This window comes from Melospiza georgiana, chromosome 18, assembly GCF_028018845.1.
Source record: "Melospiza georgiana isolate bMelGeo1 chromosome 18, bMelGeo1.pri, whole genome shotgun sequence".
In the NCBI taxonomy this organism is placed as follows: Eukaryota; Metazoa; Chordata; class Aves; order Passeriformes; family Passerellidae; genus Melospiza; species Melospiza georgiana.
Window position 1 is genome coordinate 10,687,886 of NC_080447.1, and position 17,521 is coordinate 10,705,406.

At 51.3% G+C, this 17,521-nt stretch overlaps 1 protein-coding gene across 2 annotated transcripts; it reads left to right on the forward strand.

The window, feature by feature from the left end:
* Positions 1 to 4,717: 4,717 nt before the first annotated feature.
* Positions 4,718 to 17,157, forward strand: MLEC (malectin). Of its 2 annotated transcripts, XM_058037024.1 has the most exons (5): positions 4,718 to 4,907; positions 8,164 to 8,342; positions 9,669 to 9,845; positions 10,002 to 10,059; positions 11,207 to 17,157. In XM_058037024.1, the coding sequence occupies exons 1-5, from the start codon at positions 4,718 to 4,720 to the stop codon at positions 11,434 to 11,436; spliced, it is 834 nt and encodes a 277-aa protein (XP_057893007.1). In that variant the 3' UTR covers positions 11,437 to 17,157. The 2 variants fall into 2 exon arrangements, with proteins under 2 accessions (XP_057893007.1, XP_057893008.1); XM_058037025.1 differs by lacking the exons at positions 9,669 to 9,845; positions 10,002 to 10,059 and having other exon boundaries at positions 4,729 to 4,907.
* Positions 17,158 to 17,521: the final 364 nt, after the last annotated feature.

Here is a 17,521-nt window from a genome sequence, read left to right on the forward strand (position 1 = left end):
GCTGGGGGAGAAGGGCTTGGGCAGGTGCACACTCCAGTGTCTGCACCAGGATCCAGAGGCAGGTCCTTGCTGCAGAAAGGGGAGTCAGTGCTGGCCACTAAGTCTGTGTCAGGACTCTGCCCTCCCTCCCACTGTCCCCAGGCCTAGGGGCATGGAGGGGCCTCCCAGTGAGGGCAGTGCAAAGGGTCCCCATCCACTGGCATGGACACAGGTGAGAGCCCCTGCAGTATTGTGGGAAGGAGCTGTGGGAGAAAGGGCCCAGAGGGGAGCTGGGTGGGAAGGGGATAAGCAGCAATAGCCAACTTCACCCTTTTCAGTTCATTTTAAACACAACTGTGAGCACATTTATGGTGAGGCCATGCTGTGGGAGCTGAGCTGTAACTCCACTGGTGTTGGGGATTGGCTGGGAGCCTCCTTGTGTGGCAGTGCCCTGCTCTCCAACCTCTTCACACTCAGAAATGCTGCACGTCTGCAGCAGTGACAGCAGCAGCCTCCAGGTCCTACCAGCACTTCCAGACACATCAAATCTTACCCTCCTTTCCCTAAGATGCTCCCAACCCACCGCTCCCTTCCCCTGCTGTACCAGACCTACAGTTGTTTCCCTTCTCTATGCAAGGCTCAGTCACAAATTGCCAGGATTAATTTCTGTTTGGCTTCAAATGGCTTCAAAACCCTCATCACTGTGTTTCTTGGTGTGATTGGGAGTTGTTTTCCTCTTGGTTGCCTCCTAACTCAAACTGGGAGGTCAAGGACCAATATCCTCCTGCTTCCTCCATCTCAAATCTTTCACTTCCAGGGTTCTCTATCAGATTCTCAGGGTCCACAAATCCATGTCCCAAAGGAGGATTTTCTCTTCTGCTTTCCTGTTGCTGTGCCAACCAGCATAGCTGTAGTGATGGCTGATGCTCCAGTGATGGAAAAACTGTTTCTCCTTATATTTGCGTGTGTGTGCATGTTTACTTGTGTTTGCACAGGTGTGTGCACTAGGAAGGGTTTGTGTGTGTGCACATCAAAGCAAGGAGTGCAGATAGGTACCTGGGAGTGAAGCAATAGAAGAGTTTGTATGCAAGTGGGTGTGTGCCCACTCTGTGTGTTTATCTGTGGAGCTGGTCCCATCTTGGAGATGTGGGTGTGAGCCAAGAACTTGGAAGATGGATATTTACAGATCTCCACATTTACTGGCTCAGTAGCTGTATTATTGAGGGTGATATTGGAGATGAGGGTGATAAACTGAGCAGAGTCCAGAGTCCTGGTATGTTACAAATGTGTTTAGGGCAATACTGGGGAGGGGGAGCCTTGTGCAGGCTTGTCTGCCAAAGGGAGTGCTGGTACACAACTGTGCTTCACTTACAGTGGAGCCTGTTGAGGAAGGAGCTGTTTGTGCCTGTGCTGCTGCCTGTGTGCTGCAGGGTGCTGTGCCTGCCCTGGGCACTGGGCATGGCTGGGGGTGTGCCTTGTGCCACAGCCAGCCTGCAGGAGCCCAGGGGACAGTCAGAGGCCACGAGTGTGCTGGCTGCTTCTGCCCATTCCCTGCCCAGACCCTGCCCTGAGCAGTCTCATCTTTTGCCCACAGCATCAGATGGCAGGGCAGTGTTTATTGAAAACGGTTCCCACATGTCTGGAGGCTGGGCTGATCCACAGTGCAGCATCACAGTGGCTGGGCATCCTCCCTGCAAACCACAGCCACTTTTGCTTGAGCAGGTCCCTGTGCTTGTGGCAGAGCTGTGCCTGTCATCCCAGGAGTGCTGGGCAAAGGCTGGCTGCAGGACACCTTTGTGTCATTGCAGAGGCAGTCCTGGAACCACAGCTACTTCTGAGGAAAGCTGAGTCTGCCAAATCGTCTGTAGCTCTGTTCTGCCAGGTCTCACCATGATACAGTGAACAGGTCAGACAGGGCAGGTCTCAAAAGCCTTCATTTTTTTTTCTTTTTTTTTCTTTCCTTCCAGCAGAAGCTCTTGAGCTCCTGTTGCTAGTCTGATTTTACTTTCACAACAAACCCCAAATAATCCCAGGGAGTTTTACTATTTCCTTGTGTGGACAGGGGGCAGAGATTAAAGATCCAATCTAAATAATCTAATTCCAGAGATAATCCTTTTGCTCTTATCTCCAATTTCGTACTGGGGAGCTGCTTCCAAGGAGCTCTACATAGCAGGGCACAGCTGTTCCCTTGTGGGCACCTGAGCCTTGTAGCCCTGTGCCATTTGGGAGCCTATGGGGCAGTGGGGCTGGCTCACACTGATTTCTGAGATACCTCATTAACCACGAGGCCTGCTTCTGACCCACATCTTTTTGCTGCTCTTTTTGGACATCCCAAATACTGCTTCCATTTTCCAGCAGTGAATGGCCAATTCCCTAACCATGTGCCCCTCGTTGCTCATGAACAATCAAGGTGCTAGGTAGACCAGGCAGGACTGATTCATTTTGGCACAGCTGCCAGGCAACAGGCAGAGGTCAAGGGATTGAGAAAATGACCCTGAGCCTTTCACTTGTGGGTTACTGGTGTAAATCCAGCCTGCATCAAGGGACTGACTGATGGCTCAGTGGATTAGTAACAGGATGGAGCTTCTGACATCTGGGGCACAAACTGACATCAAGCTGCTGGTGTGACAGCAAGTATTGATTGGGGACAGCAGTGGACACAGGGCAAACAGCATCTGCCATCCTCTGCCAGGAGCTGTCACCAGCCTGTGAGCCAGGGTGAGGGGGCTCCTCTTGCCCCAGATGAGCACAGGCACTGTCCCTCCTCACTGCTGCTCAGTTAATCCCTCGTGCTTTGTGATGCACTACTGATTCCTGGAAAATGATCATCCAAGCTAGTTTTTAGAAAATGCTCACCCTGGGAATACCTGGTAACACTTAAAGTGTTTATGTGCTTCAAAGTTGTGTTCCTGACCCACACATCACAGTTGAAAGTGTAGGATTGGGGAGGATCATTTGTAATCAGCACAAACGAGCTCTAATGAGGCCTCCCTCAGCCTCACCAACTGGACAGCATGGTCCTGGCGATGGCTGCTTGCACTCCTTTGGTAACAGAACTTGGGGGACACCCAACAGGTCACAAACACAGCAGGGAGACAGGAGATTAGCCTGGATTTGATCAGATGCTGCCAGGGCTGGTGTCTGTAACGCTGAGATGATTTGCCAGGAATCAGTGTGAGGTGGCTGAATCTGGGGAGGTGCTAAGTTACACATTTCATGCTACTAATGTGGATGTGCTTTCCTAAGGCACCCTGTAGTTTTAGGAACCCCTTCCTTGCAGCAGTGCTGGTGTGGGAGTGCAGCAGTGCCATGTCTGTCCTGACCCAGTTACATCATGAGCCCAAGAACTGATGTCACAGCAGCAGGAACATGCTTTGGGATCCGCTCCAGCCTGGGCAGAGCAGACTGGGGAGCAGGGGGTGGGTGGTTACACATTCTGCCAAACAGTTCACTTCTCCAAGACTGTGTCTGGTTAAGAGGCCCAGAGGTGCATTACAAAAGCAACAAATGCATTTAATTCCCAGTCTGCAGCACCAAGTCTTTATTTATAGAAGCAAATGCTCTGCGAAAGACTTGAATTAATAAAATATCACTGGCACTTGAAGCAGCCACTGCTATTGCAGCCGGTGCCAGGAGCGCAGCCGTGAGGCCTGCCCGGTATCTGATGCCTCAAGGAACATCGTGATCAGACAGAAGGGCAAACATTAAGTTATTTGTTCCCCCTTTGTGTAGGGAGTGAATTTCATTCCACCTCCCCCTCTCACTCCAGCCACCCAAGACCTTGCCAAGGTCCTCCAGAAAACAAACCCAGGATTTTACATTCTCCTATAAAGTCCAAGCCAGGGCTCAGCCCACTGGCAGTGTCACGGTCACCTCCCTGCCTTCCCCTTCACTGCCCGCTTTGCTTTGCCCGCAGATTATAGCGGTGCGAGGTGCTCGCACGCCACCGGCCGCTTCGCTCCTTACCGGGCGGACGGCAGCTGCCTATATCCTTACTCCATGGCAGGGGCGAACGGGAGAACCAGCGAGTTCTGCCAAGGCAGCGAGCGGGGCTTGGCAGCCGCCGTTCAAAGCACAGCGGGCACGGAGCTACCGGGACGTGCCGAGGAGCCGCCCCCGACGGCGGTGGAGCTCCCGCTGCCCTGGGTCCGCTCCAGCTCCTTCCCCGAGCGCACCGGGTGCGCTCCGCTCCGCGCTGCCGCAGCGCCGCCCGTTGCCGCGGCAACCCTCGGTCTGCGCTTCCCGCCGCCGCCCCGCCGTGCTCCGCGTTCCGCCGCGCTGGAGCCCCGCGATTGGCGGCGCGGAGGGGCGGGCTTTGCCCGCCAGCCGACGGCGCTCAGGCCAGCTCGCCGGGCTGTCCCCGCTGCGGACACGGCGCTGGGGAGCCTCATCCGTCCCCGCCGCGCTTTCCTAGGGGAGCCTGTTCCACACCCACTCCGCTCCCTGCGCGGGCGGTACCGGCCCCGGGCGCCCCGGCCCGCAGGGACCCGGCTCCCCGCGCCGCTCCCGCCGCTGTCCCCGCGCCGCTCAGCCCAACCCGCCCATCGCCGCCGCTCATTGGCCCGCCGCCTTATGAATATGCAGATACGGGCCCGCGGCAGTCTAATGGCAGGCGGGCAGGTAATTAATATTCTCGTTTCGGCGCGCGGATTGGCCGGTGCTCGTCCCGCCCCGGCAGCGGGGTTAGCCGCCCCCTGTCGGCAGCAGGAAGGGGCGGGCGCGGCGCCGGGAGCGCGACATGGTGGGCGCTCGTACGCGCGGGGCGCCGCTGCTGCCGCCCGTGCTGCTACTGCCGCTGCTGCTGCGGGGCGCGGCGGGCGGCATCGCCGACAGCGTCGTCTGGGCCGTCAACGCGGGCGGCGATGCCCATGTGGACGTGAACGGCATCCACTTCCGCAAGGACCCGCTCGAGGGCCGCGTGGGCCGAGGTGAGGGCGGGGGACGCTCCGCGGCCGGGGGGTTTCGGCGGGACAGCCCGCGGGGTCCCGCTCGGCTCCGCTCCGCCGGGGCTGCGGGGTCCCGCTGTGCTGGCGGCGGCCGGGACCCGCGCGCCCCCGGCGCCCTCCTGCCCGCTGCAGTCCCGGCGGGTCTGTGGGTGTCCCCGCAGGACGGCGGGGGCTCCTCTCCCGCAGCCGCCCGGGGACGGTCGTGGTCCGAAGGCAGCACCGCCACTTGTCACCAGCGGGACCACGGCCCCCCCCGTTCTCCCGCCGGGCCCAGCTGGGGCCGCATCCCTCGTCCCCGTGGCGGTGCGGGCCCGGGGCCCCAGAGGCGGCGGGATGAGCCCTGCGGGACGGTGCTGTGCCCTCGGCCTGCGGGGTTGTGTAATGCCGGAGGGGAAGTGGCTCCGCGAGGGTTGCAGTAGGATTTCGGCCGGAGAGGCGGCGGGAGCAGTGGCGCTGCCAGCCCTGCCGCGTGCGCCCGCCAGTCGCTTTTTCTCTCCCGTTTTCCGCTGAAGAGCCCGTGTTCTACAGCAGGATCCGCCGGTTCACAGCCCAGTGCGCAGCGCGCTCGGTGCAGTGGGAACAAGCTTTTCCAGCCCTCTGCAGCCGGATCTGGGTCGCGCACGATGGGGGCTGATGCTTGCAGCATTCTGGACCCGACAGCGGAGAGCACAGGCTGCTCGCTGGAGCCCTCGGTGCTGGGCCCCGCGGGGGGAAGGTACAGCCGGCCGCTCTGCTCCATGCCCCAGACAGTGGCTGGCTGTTCAAGGGCAGCGACACGAGCAGAAGTAGAGGCAGATGGGAAATCATCGGCTGCTCTAACTACCAAGTCAGTAAAATCTTCAGCCTACTATTTAGGACAGGATGGAAAATTAATTACACTTGGATTACCTTTTCCTATTTCCCTCAAGACCACCACAGTTGGAATTGTGCGTGTTTCTGATAATTGGTGTACCAAAACTTAGTTGATTCACTAATATATTGAAAAGCTAGCTGTGCTGGGCTGCTCTGCTGTCAGTGACAGGTGAATGGTGGAATGTGGAGATGAGTTCTCAGTCTAACCTTTGCTGTTTCCATGTAGGATGGTGAGGATTTTCCTATGGCTGGAACTGTTATTGCTTGTCCTGCATGAGTGCCATCCCAAATGCCTTTTGGGCACACTGAATACAGTGGAGGTCACATTTAAATTCTCATATGGTTTTTCACACCCATGGAAGCTGCTGCTCCAGTCACACTGTGTGCCTTGATCACTATAGGTCAGCTTCCCTTCACAGACCTCTCACATGTGTGACTTGAATGTCCTTGTGGACTTGAACTATTTATTTCGAGTTGAAGAGGAAAAAGGATCTTTTTCAAGCACATTGTAACATGCACTTCCTTTGTGGAAAGCCCGTGGTGTTTCCTCTGAGCAGCAGGCTGTTACAGTAATCCTGCACCAGCCAGTGGTGCCAGGCACAGTGGAGACTTTACCCCTTTGAGCTCTCAGCTGCCTTTCCCTCAATGGCTTTTTATTGCACCATTGTTCATTTACTCTGGGCTCCTCTCTGTGTTGATAGACATGTAAGGGCTATAGCAGAAATGTATGGCTGACTGGGAGGAAATGACCTAGGGATAATAATTCTGCCTCTGGGCAATTTAAAACCTTTTTTTTTAAGCCTCCATTCAGCTGCTGTGCCCTAAAGGACTGACTGTGCTGATGGCAATTACAGAATAGGCAGGTGCCAAACATAGTTGAGTTAAAGCTTGGTGTGTACTGCTTGCTCCCTGTGAGCACCCAGCGTGCTGTAAAATCCATCTTGCTTCCACAGCTCTTGTCAACAGAGCTCTGACATGCAGGTGACAGGTCTTCCTCTCCAGTTACCTTCTTGGCTATTAAAGGACTTTCTTCCTGTGCAGGCTTTCCTTTAATAGGAGCTGCCTTCTGTGGAGTCCTTGGTTTGCTATCACTGTAATCTGTAGCTGGCCAGAAATATCTGTGTGGGAGGACAGGTTAAACTTTTCACCCTCTGTATTTCTGGTGGTTAGAGTCCTCTTTATGCCCAAGTTCGAGTGGTAAAGAGAAGTGGAAGATTGCCTGAGCAGCTCTGTGTGAAACAGGAGACTCAGAACTGGCATTAATTTCCTCTCACTCGTTTGCATTGGCTCTGTCTTTGGCAGCGTGTGCTGGGTTAGTAGCTCTTGCTTTGTCTTGGCCAGTGCAGTGTCTGTTCCCATGGAAATGGGGCTGGGAGAGGTGAGTGTCAGCAGAGAACTTCGTCTGGATCAGCTTCTGCCTGAAGTGCCCGTGGATGGATGGTGTCCACAGTCGTCCCTCCTGCCCTGTTTCGTTGGGAGCTGTTTGGTGTGCAGCCCTGGAGGCATTGCAACAGTTTGCATTTATGCAGGAACCCTGATACAGTAGCAAACCAAGGGGGGGTAGAGTTGTTGGGGGCTGCTGTAGAGGTAGTGAAACACTGAAAAGAGGCAAATTTTGTGATTTCTCTTATTCATCAGTTGCTGTACTGTTTGGGCACAGTGTTTGGGCCCTTCTCAGGGGCTCTTTGCATGCCTACAGACAGCCCCCATTTCAGCTGGGTGGCTCTGAGAACATCAGCTGATGAAGCTGCTGGTGCTCTTGAAATGCTTGTTTATCTTTTTTGCTTCCTTCATCCCATCTTCATGCTGAGAGGTATTGTGGGCCTGTGCTGAGAAGAAAGGGCTTTGTAAGATGCCTAATGCTTTTCACCCTTCTGCCATTCCCCAGTTCTCTGTTGAGGAGGATAAGTCTAAAACCCAGTGCTATCAACTGCTAACTTCAAATCTGTTGCATCAATGAGTCGAGTCAGTCCTATGCCAGCTATTTTTCAAATTTCAGACTTGGAGTCTGAAATTTGAAAATATTGTAAAAATATTCTAGGTGTTTTCACTCTTTAAAGCAAGAGCCAATGGCCAAGTCCTTTGGCTTCGTGTAATGTTTTTGTAAACAGGCTTTTCTTTCTGAAATGGTGAGAGTGAGTTTACTGTGTCTTGAACTGCAGCAGGTCTCCAGACCTGTTTCCTTACATTTCTTGGATTTTGGGGCTTTGGCTTCTTGTGCTTCTGCTCTGGTAGTGCTGCCACCTGGTCAGAGCAAGCAGGGGAGCTGGGTCTGATGGGTTCTAAGTGCTAATGCCACTTCTGGAGTTAAGAGCTTCAAGAATATATAAAATGTTTCTTCCTCAGAATGTAACCCTTCTCTCACTCCTTTGTGCTCAAAACCCAGCCTCTGACTATGGTATGAAGCTGCCAATCCTGAGGTCCAATGCAGAGGACCAGATCCTGTACCAGACCGAGCGCTACAATGAGGAAACCTTTGGCTATGAAGTTCCCATCAAAGAGGAGGGTGACTATGTGCTGGTGTTGAAGTTTGCAGAGGTCTATTTTGCACAGTCTCAACAGAAGGTAAGCAACAGCTCCTTGTGTGTCTCTGATGCCAGTTCCTGGCCAGGACTGAGTGTGCTCAGGTTACCTCTGCTGCTTTGCATGCTGGAGGAAGGAATAAGTTAACTGAGGTCCCAACCTCTGCCAGGTTCTGAACCTTTAGAGCTCTTTTCCACATTCTACCTATACAGTTGGACTGGAAGACTTAATTTCAAAGTATTCAAACAAACATGTGCAACTGAACATAACTAGCAATAGAGTTTTACAACCTATTTAGGCTGTGCTGGCTTTGAGAAGTTTTTTCCTTTTTCTTGAACACTTGTATCTGACTGGACAGCATAGTTATGTTGGAGGAAGTATTGCATAGATTGAAGCAGGGAGGTGGTCTGGAGCCTACTCAAAACAATTTTTACAAATGTAATCAGACTTGATACTGGTTCAGTCTGATCTTGAAAGTAGAGGTAAATTCATCTGCTTTTTGCTTTTTAGAGAAGAATAACCCTTGTCCACTTTTGAAACCCCTCATGTACAGAAGTGGAAGCAGAAACAAGCAGAACTCAAAGCCCTGTTACAAATTGGGGTGGGGGTGGTTTGGGTTTTAGTCTGGCTTTCCTGATTCCATCAGCTTCTTTAGGGCTGATCTCCTTAAGCACTGTGCTGCCTTCCTGCCAGAGAAGTATTTCAGGGAGCAGAACTGGTGGGGCTAGCTTACAGAACAGATGCAAAAAGCAGCCTCAGATTAAACTGAAGGGCTGAGGTATCTTTGGTTCCTCTTCCTTCATGTGGTTCTGCTGGGATTCCCCAGGTGCTGCACGAAGTTTGAGTCATTACAGCCCTGAGGAGGACTTTCACTCTGAGTTCACAGATGTGGTTAGCAGTTAAACATTTTACCTCCTTCAAACCCTGTGTTCTTTACCAGCTTGTTTCCTCTTCTCTGTTCTGCTGCAGGCTGTTAGTTAGAAATGGCTTCATTCCCTAGGGTGTGGTGTGTCACAGCCACCCCAGGGTGGTAGGAGCAGGTCTTCAGACGGGAGAAGAGTTGTGAAAGAGAAGCATGAATAAACTAGAATGAAAATGTGCTGTCCTCAGTCTGAACAGCAGATGTAGGGGCTGTTTTAAAAGGAGGAGGCAGATTTCAGGGTATTTGAAAGCATTGTTAATGCTTTATAGTGTTTTTACCTGGCTGGTTTTGGGCTTTGAATCCTTCCCAAAGGAGGGAGCCAGGACATGTTACAATGCTTTCTGGCTCTAGGTGCATAAAAAGCAGAGACCTTTCCTGTTCTGTTCCCATTTCAACTGTCACGTGCCTGAATCTGCTCTGACTCTGTCATTTCTTCCACCCTGAAGGTATTTGATGTTCGCTTGAATGGCCACGTGGTGGTGAAAGACTTGGACATTTTTGACAGAGTTGGACACAGCACAGCTCACGATGAGATCATTCCCATGAGTATCAAAAAAGGAAAACTGAGTGTCCAGGGAGAGGTTTCAACATTCACAGGAAAGCTCCACATTGAGTTTGTAAAGGTAATAAGCTTTTCAGGGCAGAGCCTTGATCTTCCCTTTCCCCTTCTTACCCAGTCATGTGCAGCTGTGTGCAGGAGGAGGAGAGGTGTTGGTAGGTGGGGAGACCATTTCTGTTCTCAGAGCTGCAGCACTGACTGCTGCTTTTGCTTTTTCCAGGGCTACTATGACAATCCGAAAATCTGTGCCCTATACATCCTGCAAGGAACAGTGGAAGGTAAGCACAGTTTCTGAGCCAGAAGGCTCTTCCCCCTTGGAGAGCAGCCTGTTGCTTCTCAGACTATGAGATCATAGCTTTTCTGACCCACATCTGCCAAAATTGTTTCTCTTTCACTGAGTTCCCACAGAGTGCAGTTGCAGAGAGAAGTAGGTGTGTACTGTCCTCATTCTCCTCTAAGTCACAAAGCTTGTGTCATTTTGGAGTGAGAAAAATCAAATTGTTTTGGAATTTCCTGTATATGGGGTAGAGGAGAAGGGAACATGTCTGGTCAGTCTCAGCTTATAGCTACACATAAATACCCTCTGGCCTTGTATGTCAGCAGCAGCCCTGCAGACAGATAATTTACAGCTATTTTAGCTAGTGCTTAAATATGTCTTACCTGGAGCTTTGTTTTGCCTTTTCAGCTTTAGGACAAGGCAGTATTTTTTCCCAGATACCAGTTCCTCTGGATAGCTCTGGGGAGTGCTGGAAAGGTCCTTGTTCTTTTATCACCCTCTTTGTAAGTGAGCTGGAATTGGAGCCCCTCTAACTCCTGAACTAGAAAGGTTTAGGTTCCCTCTCTGACCATAACAACAATTTGCTTTACTATGGGATGGTCAGGTGCTGCAGAAGATTTGGTAAGAATCTTGTGACCAGGTGGCACCTGCAGCTCAGGCCTAAGGCTCTGGAGGCTGGATTTGAGTGCGGCTTGGCCATGCTGCTCTCACAGCTCTAACTTTGAGGGGTGCAGTGATGTGGAATAGGACTGCTTATGAAAAGGGTTGTTCCTGTTCCTGTTTGCACCTGCATCTGCTGGTTCTGCAGGCAGATCTTACTCAGCAGCTGCAGTATCTGAATTTGTGCTCTACATGTACTTTTGTGCATTAACTTGTCTGTGTGACACATCGATGGTGTGGAAGGATGAAGTTTTTCTGCAGGCTGGATCCTTACATGCTCTTATCTTGCAAAGAAAAGAAATAGTGGTGTTATCCTCTGTGGTAGAAGATATTCCTCTCTTCTGAGGTGTTCTGGTTGTGGTTTTGGTGGGATCTCAGGTGCCCTCTTGCTGATGTTCATGTTGGATTGGGGAGAGGGGAAGGAAGTGTCCCAAGTGAACTCCCAATTTACATCCTGCCTGCTTGCAACCTTTTGTCTTGTTCAACAGATGTTCCAAAGCTGCAGCCACACCCAGGCCTGGAGAAAAAAGAGGAAGATGATGATGAAGATGACTATGATGATGGTTCAAGTGTCAAAAAACAGGCAAATAAGAACCGGGTTCAGTCAGGCCCACGCACACCAAACCCCTATGCCTCGGACAACAGCAGCCTCATGTTTCCTATACTGGTGGCCTTTGGTGTCTTCATCCCTACCCTCTTCTGCCTCTGCCGATTGTGAGAGCAAGCCCCACAGTGCATCAGCCCAGGGGCTGGGAGGGAAGGAGTTGGACCAAATATGGTTGCTTTCAATTTCTCCATATTGTTCATAATTTAAGGAAAAAAAAAAAAAAAGAGATGATTCATTTGGAATGAATAGCAATGAATAGCAGGTCCAGGTAAGAGGGAGCTTACCTTCCCCCTGCCAGCAAGCAGCAAGGCCCTCGCCTTCCCCTTCACACCATGTGCAGCCTCTGATTCTCCCTGGGGCATCCAAGAGTGAACTGAGTCCTGGCTGGGTGTGTATTGGGCCATGAAAGCTGAGGCTGCCAGTCCTGGGCCGTGTCCCACACTGAGAGAAAGCCATGTGCTGTAGGATCTCTGCCTTTACTGGGTGGAATACGGTTCCTTAAGCAGGAAAGCAATTCTTAAAACAAGGCTGGGGTACACATTTTGTCCAGGAGTGTGGAAGTGTTGTGGTGCTGTTGGGTGTCAAGCAGCTGCAGAGGACGGAGCCTGGCTCAGCATCTCCCTGAACGTGTGCAACACAATGTATGGTACTCGCCTGCAGAAAGATACCAAGGCTCCAGACCAGCCTCCGTGGAGACAGTTCCCTCCTAAGACTGCAAGCTGTGCCAGGAGCAGAGGGATTTGTCTGGCCTGATTTGCTGCACCAGTTGGGAGAGACTTTCCTAGTCTGGCAATTGCAATGTTTGTTCCATCGCAGAGGGATTCTGCTGTAGCCTGCGAGAGGCTGACGTTGTTAGCGTCTGATCAGATGCACTTGTTTTCTGTATTGATTATGGCTTTTGTTTCCTTTAATATCCTTTTATTTTCAAAGGTTTTGTTTTAAGCCCAGTTCCTTGTTTTGCCTTTCCTAGCAAGTGACCTCTACTTTGGAAGAAGCTGAGAATCAGTTGAACTAGAGAGGAGGTTCAGGACTTGTTCCTTAACCTTCCTCATGGTGAGCTTCCTTCTCTGTGACTCTAAACAACCTGTGCTGTAGGACAGAGAGCAGAGCAACCTGGTCGATGCTCCCTGGGGTCTCATTCCCTCTGTAGGGACCAGCCCTGCCTGTGGCAGTGAGAAGTAGAGCTGGTCAGTATTTGCAGTGAGTGAGTTTGGCCTTTTGCATATCCAGGCCCTGTAGTGAAGGGGCAGATGTCCAACTTTTCAGTCCTGCAGAGCAAGGTGGTTTGTTGCCATCCAGAGATCTGGAAATGAGCAATGCACTGGAGACAAGGTCACCTGCTTCCCCCAGGGATATTTCTTCAAGAAGCTTCTGTTTCCACATGCAGAGCCTGTGCCTGCCTGGCAGAGGCTGAACGGAGAGAAAGCCACTGCTGTGCCTTCTGGTCCAGAGCTGCAGGCCCTGAGGAACTGCCTTCCCACAATCTTGGCCTCCAACATGCTGAGCGTTTCTGGCTGACCAGGAGGAAGATGTTCTGTGCTGGAGCAGGATCCATCCCAGGCAGGGTTGGGTTTTTGTGGATCAGCTTTGTTGCTGCTGACCTCTGGGCTCCCGGAGCGCTTTACCTCATGCTCTCTCCCTTGTCCTCAGAAGTGTTCTGTCTTTCCCTGGAGCAGTGGCACTGAGCAGTGACCTCTGCTGCTCTGCCTCTCTAGGTTTTGCTAGCACTTGTTTCTGGGTTTGATCCCCTGCAGTGGCTCAGCCTTTCTTTAAGCAGGGTCAGCAGAATTACCAAGTTTCTGGCCAGGGAACTGGAGGAGCAGCCTCTGTTCTGCTGGGCCCGAAGAGCTGAAGCCTTCCCTTCGTCTTATCCCTCAAGCTGTGATAGGAGCTGTCAGCTCAGGGTCTCCAGAGTGGAAGCTGGGGGAGGTGACAAAATGCTGCTCTCTGCATCAGTGCCACTGAACCTTGCCTTTCTGATCACATCACTGCTACAGGCCTGACCCTAATTCTCTATCTGTGAGCTGAAAAACAACCAGGACCTTCATTATCTTCTCTCTAACTGCACAAGGGGTAGTTTGGGACAGAAGGAAGAGAATCCCTGCCCCAGTTAAAGGAGAATCCAGGCTTTAGAGAGAGCTGATCTTGAAGAACAAACCTTAGGATGAAAGGTGGTAAGCTTGAAGCTGTCTGCTTCATCTTCTAGCTACTGTTAAAATCCTAATACTACAAAACTATTACAAAATATGAGCTCTGATTTGTTCAATGACAGTGCCTGCAGAAACTCTCCAGAATTTTTGGGTTTGCTCTAACTGGATTGAAGAGACATTTAGATCTTTATCAGTTTTGAGAATCATGAACTGTGCTAATTTGTTAAGCAAAGAATCTGAGGTTGAAAGCAGGCATCTCTCTAAGGAGCTGCTCTCCTCCAGGCCTTTTAGGGTGCATTTTATTTGAGCATCCTTGATGCAAGGAATCACTCAGCTTCTTCTGGCTCGCCCACTAATCTCAGCACCTTGCCTACCATGGGTGTGTTTAGATGTGCAGAAGTTGGAGACAAGGCTTTTAGGATAGTTTATCCTGGCCTCTCCTAGCAGCCAGGGCACCCATTTAGTGCCACAGCTGCCCCAAGGCAGAGCTGTACAGGGTGTGATCCAGTTTGTTCTAGTTGCTCAGATCATATGAATTTGTCTTATTTGAATAAGAATAGGGAGGAGAAACTTTTCATCCTTCATGGCTTCAATTTAGTTGTTTTGGCTCTGGATTTGTGCATCTCTCACTACAAAGCTGGTTTCTGGGGTGTTCCTGACCCTGTTAAGGTCCTGTGAGCAGTTTCCTTCCTGGTCCATCCCCTCCTGACAGATTTGCTTTGGAAGGAGCCTTCAAACAGAGCATGTGGGAGCAGCAAGGATGGTGGGGGCTGGCCAGTCAGCACCTTTCTGGAAATGCAGTACTCCAGCTCCCCTGGCCATCTCTGTCTAGTGTCTGCAAGCCAGACTCAGGGGTGTAATGTGGTACCTGGTCCTGACCAGGGAAAGAAAATGTTTGGGCTGGCTGTAGCTTTCCAAAATGGGTGTTTGAGGGAATATCCAAGACACTGTTTAACTGAGACAGGTCAGAGACAAGCCTGTTTGTGTTGATTCCTCTGCCAGCAGCAGGCAGATGGAGTGCAGAAGTGTGGGGAGCTGGGTCAGAACAGACCCTGGCATGATTCCTGTTGTGTAGACAGGGGCAGATACAGCAATTTTAGTAAAGCTTCCACTTAATAAAGGGAAAATCACTGTCTATGATGATTCAGGCCTGGATCCAGCCTCAGAATAATGGTTTCAAAGCTTATTTTAATTGTCCCATCAGCCCCTCCTTTAAGCCAGGCTATTGAAGTCTTCTGTGTGTGTGACTAAACATCTCTGACCCTTTTGAGTGTCCCAGGTGGCAGTGAACAGAAAGCCAAATGAATTCCCTTCTCTTTTGGTGCCTTTGTCTCAGGCTTTGAATAAAAGTCTATTTGATGGAGCTTCTTTTTTTTTTAAGGAGCTTCTGAGTTTTTTCTTTTTCTTCAAGGGACAGGCATTCCCTGCCCTTGAGATCAGATGGGGATGGTCTCCCTGTCCCCAGATGCCAGCTCTGGAGGTCACAGCTGAAGCAGAGAACTGTGAGCAGGTATCTTTATTTCAACCCTTGAAATCAATGGAAGAAAAGTCTAGCAGGGGATAGAAGAACTTGAAGAGCTCCTTCAGGTCTGGTGTGCCCCAGAAATGGCCTGAAGGCAGGATGGAGAACTTCCAGACAGTCTGGTGCCTGGGAGTTGGTGCAGTTCGGAGCTGAGTGAGTCACGCTGGGTCCTGGGAGCTGTTTGGCGCTTACAGATTCTGGGTGCAGAGTGGGGCTTGGGGGGTCCTGCACCCCTGATTTACTCACTGAGGGCTTGCCCCGTGCTGCTTAGGTCTGAACAGAGCAGGGACCTGTGCCTTGTCCCTTGGCCTTTAAGTTGAAACAGGATTGCAACAGCCAGGGAGGTGTCCTGCTACAGGAGCTCTGGGCTGAACAAGCCTGTTGCTGATAGAAAACAGCAGGAGGGAGAGAGCCACGAGAGCAGCTTCAGCCCTTGATGTGAGACAGATCCTGAGCAGCTGCGAGGTACCAAGTGTGTCAGGCTCTGTTTGGTGCTCAAATGTGGGAGAGATCCGTCTGCTTCTTGCACGTATGATGGGGAGGGAAATATCCTTGCTGAGAATCCAAGGGAGATGGGAACTGGGCCAGCACTGAGCTGATTTACCTACTGGCACTTCTGCATCTCCACAACAAATGCCAAAGCCTAATACAATTCAAGGATGCTATTTTAACGTCAGCCTGGTTCCACCAGTCTGTCTCCACAGGCTGGTCCCACAGAGGCTCACAGAAATATTCCCAACGGCACAAACACGCCAGGCTGGAGCTGGGAAGGCTCAGAAACGTGATCACACAGATGGGCCTCCTGTGCTGCACCCCTGCTTCGTGCTGCCCAGCAGGTCTGGGGCACATGCATTCACCTTGGATCCAAATGGATTTGACCCAGGAGTATTGTAGCATTGAAAGGTGCTGGGATGGATGGGAGAGGTGAAAGCAGGTCCATGTCTTCCGGGACTCTGGCTTGCTCAGAGTTTATTGCTGTATATTAAATACTATTTTTGGAGATTGAGGGGAAGATGAGGGTGGGGAGGGGTGTGACGATGCTGTCCCCAGTCTGCTTGGTGGGATGGTACTGCAGGTTATTGATAGGTTTTGATTTTTTTTTCCCATAAAGTGCTTTATTTAAAACAAAAAAAAAATCAACAGAACAAGTGCTTTCCACCCTCCTAGAAACTGTGCTGGCTGATTAGAAAATGTGAATAATCTTTTGCAAACATCAGAGGTTTCTGCTAAAGAGTTTGTGTGATGGAGATTTGAAGGCAAGGGGCAAAGTACAGCTTGAACCAGTTTAGCTGGGAAGAGTGTGAATCCAGGAAATGCAGGATCTCTGCCCTGGAGTTTGTCCCCTGTCACACTTATTGGGGACGTGCTCTCCTGTGCTACCTTGGCTGTTCTGTCACACTGTGGCAGTTCCTGAGCTGGTGTTCTGGAGCCAAGGAGTGACTGGAAACTGGCTGGCAAGTGGAGGTCTTGAACTTTTTGTGGTTTTCTCGGGGGCTTTGTGCATTCAGGGCTTTCCCACTTGAGAAGCAGCTGGGTATGTAAAGGAGCCCCAGAGCCTGTGAGAGCAGAGGCAGGATGTGTGCTCCATGCCAGGAGGCAGCACCAGGCCTGTGAGAGGTGCTGGTGCTGTTTGGGTCCTGTTGGGGTAGCAGAGTTGGCACATGGTCCCACTGCTCCATTGTGCCTGGCTGGGGGTGCGTGGCAGTGACCTGTGCCACTGGCATTAAGGACACACCACAAACTACTTCAAGCTGCAGGTCTACATTGTCTGTAAAGGCTGAAGCAGTGTGAGGATGTGAGGAGAAACCTCCATCTGTACATGTCACCAGTACAAAGGATTTTTGAGGAGGATTTTTTATTTTACTGCCCATTGTTTTGTGTTATAACAACTTGCAGTGACATTTTTTAGTTTGTTTTGCAGCAAGCTTGGGCCCTAGGTGAAAAGCACAGATACCTATTTCTGATTGCATTGGCTTTGAAGGGACTAGTTTGGGGGAGATGGGCATGGGGTGGGTTATTTTATTTTTGGTACACGGTAGCAATTTTATTTTTTAATTTTCCCAGGATGTTTGGCTGAGGGAATGTTCTGAAATCTACTGTCTGGCAGTTTAACCAGCAGTGTGCTAAAGGAAAATAAACAAAATTATATTGTCACTTGGATGAGATGGTTCCTCTTTTCTGGTGGTGGGGGCAGAGGAGCCCCTCTGATTTACACCCACACGAGGGAGGCTGAGCCTGGCTGACTGCTGGGTAACACCATGCTGCTGCCTCCAGTGCAGCCCTGGTGATCTCTTGCCCATTGCTTTGAGTCATAAAGTGCAAATCGAACGGTACAACATCCTCTTGAAAGTGCTGATGTGGTTGTTGCTTCCTGCTCAGAGCCGGAGCAGCAGAGAGATGCAATCTGCTTTCTGGGCTTTGTGAGCTGTCCCTCTTTCAGCTTGAAACCGTGTCAGAGGCGGCTGGGGCTGGGGCTGGGGCAGGGAGGAAGCAGCAGCCTTGTGCTCCAGGTGCCTGCTCCTGT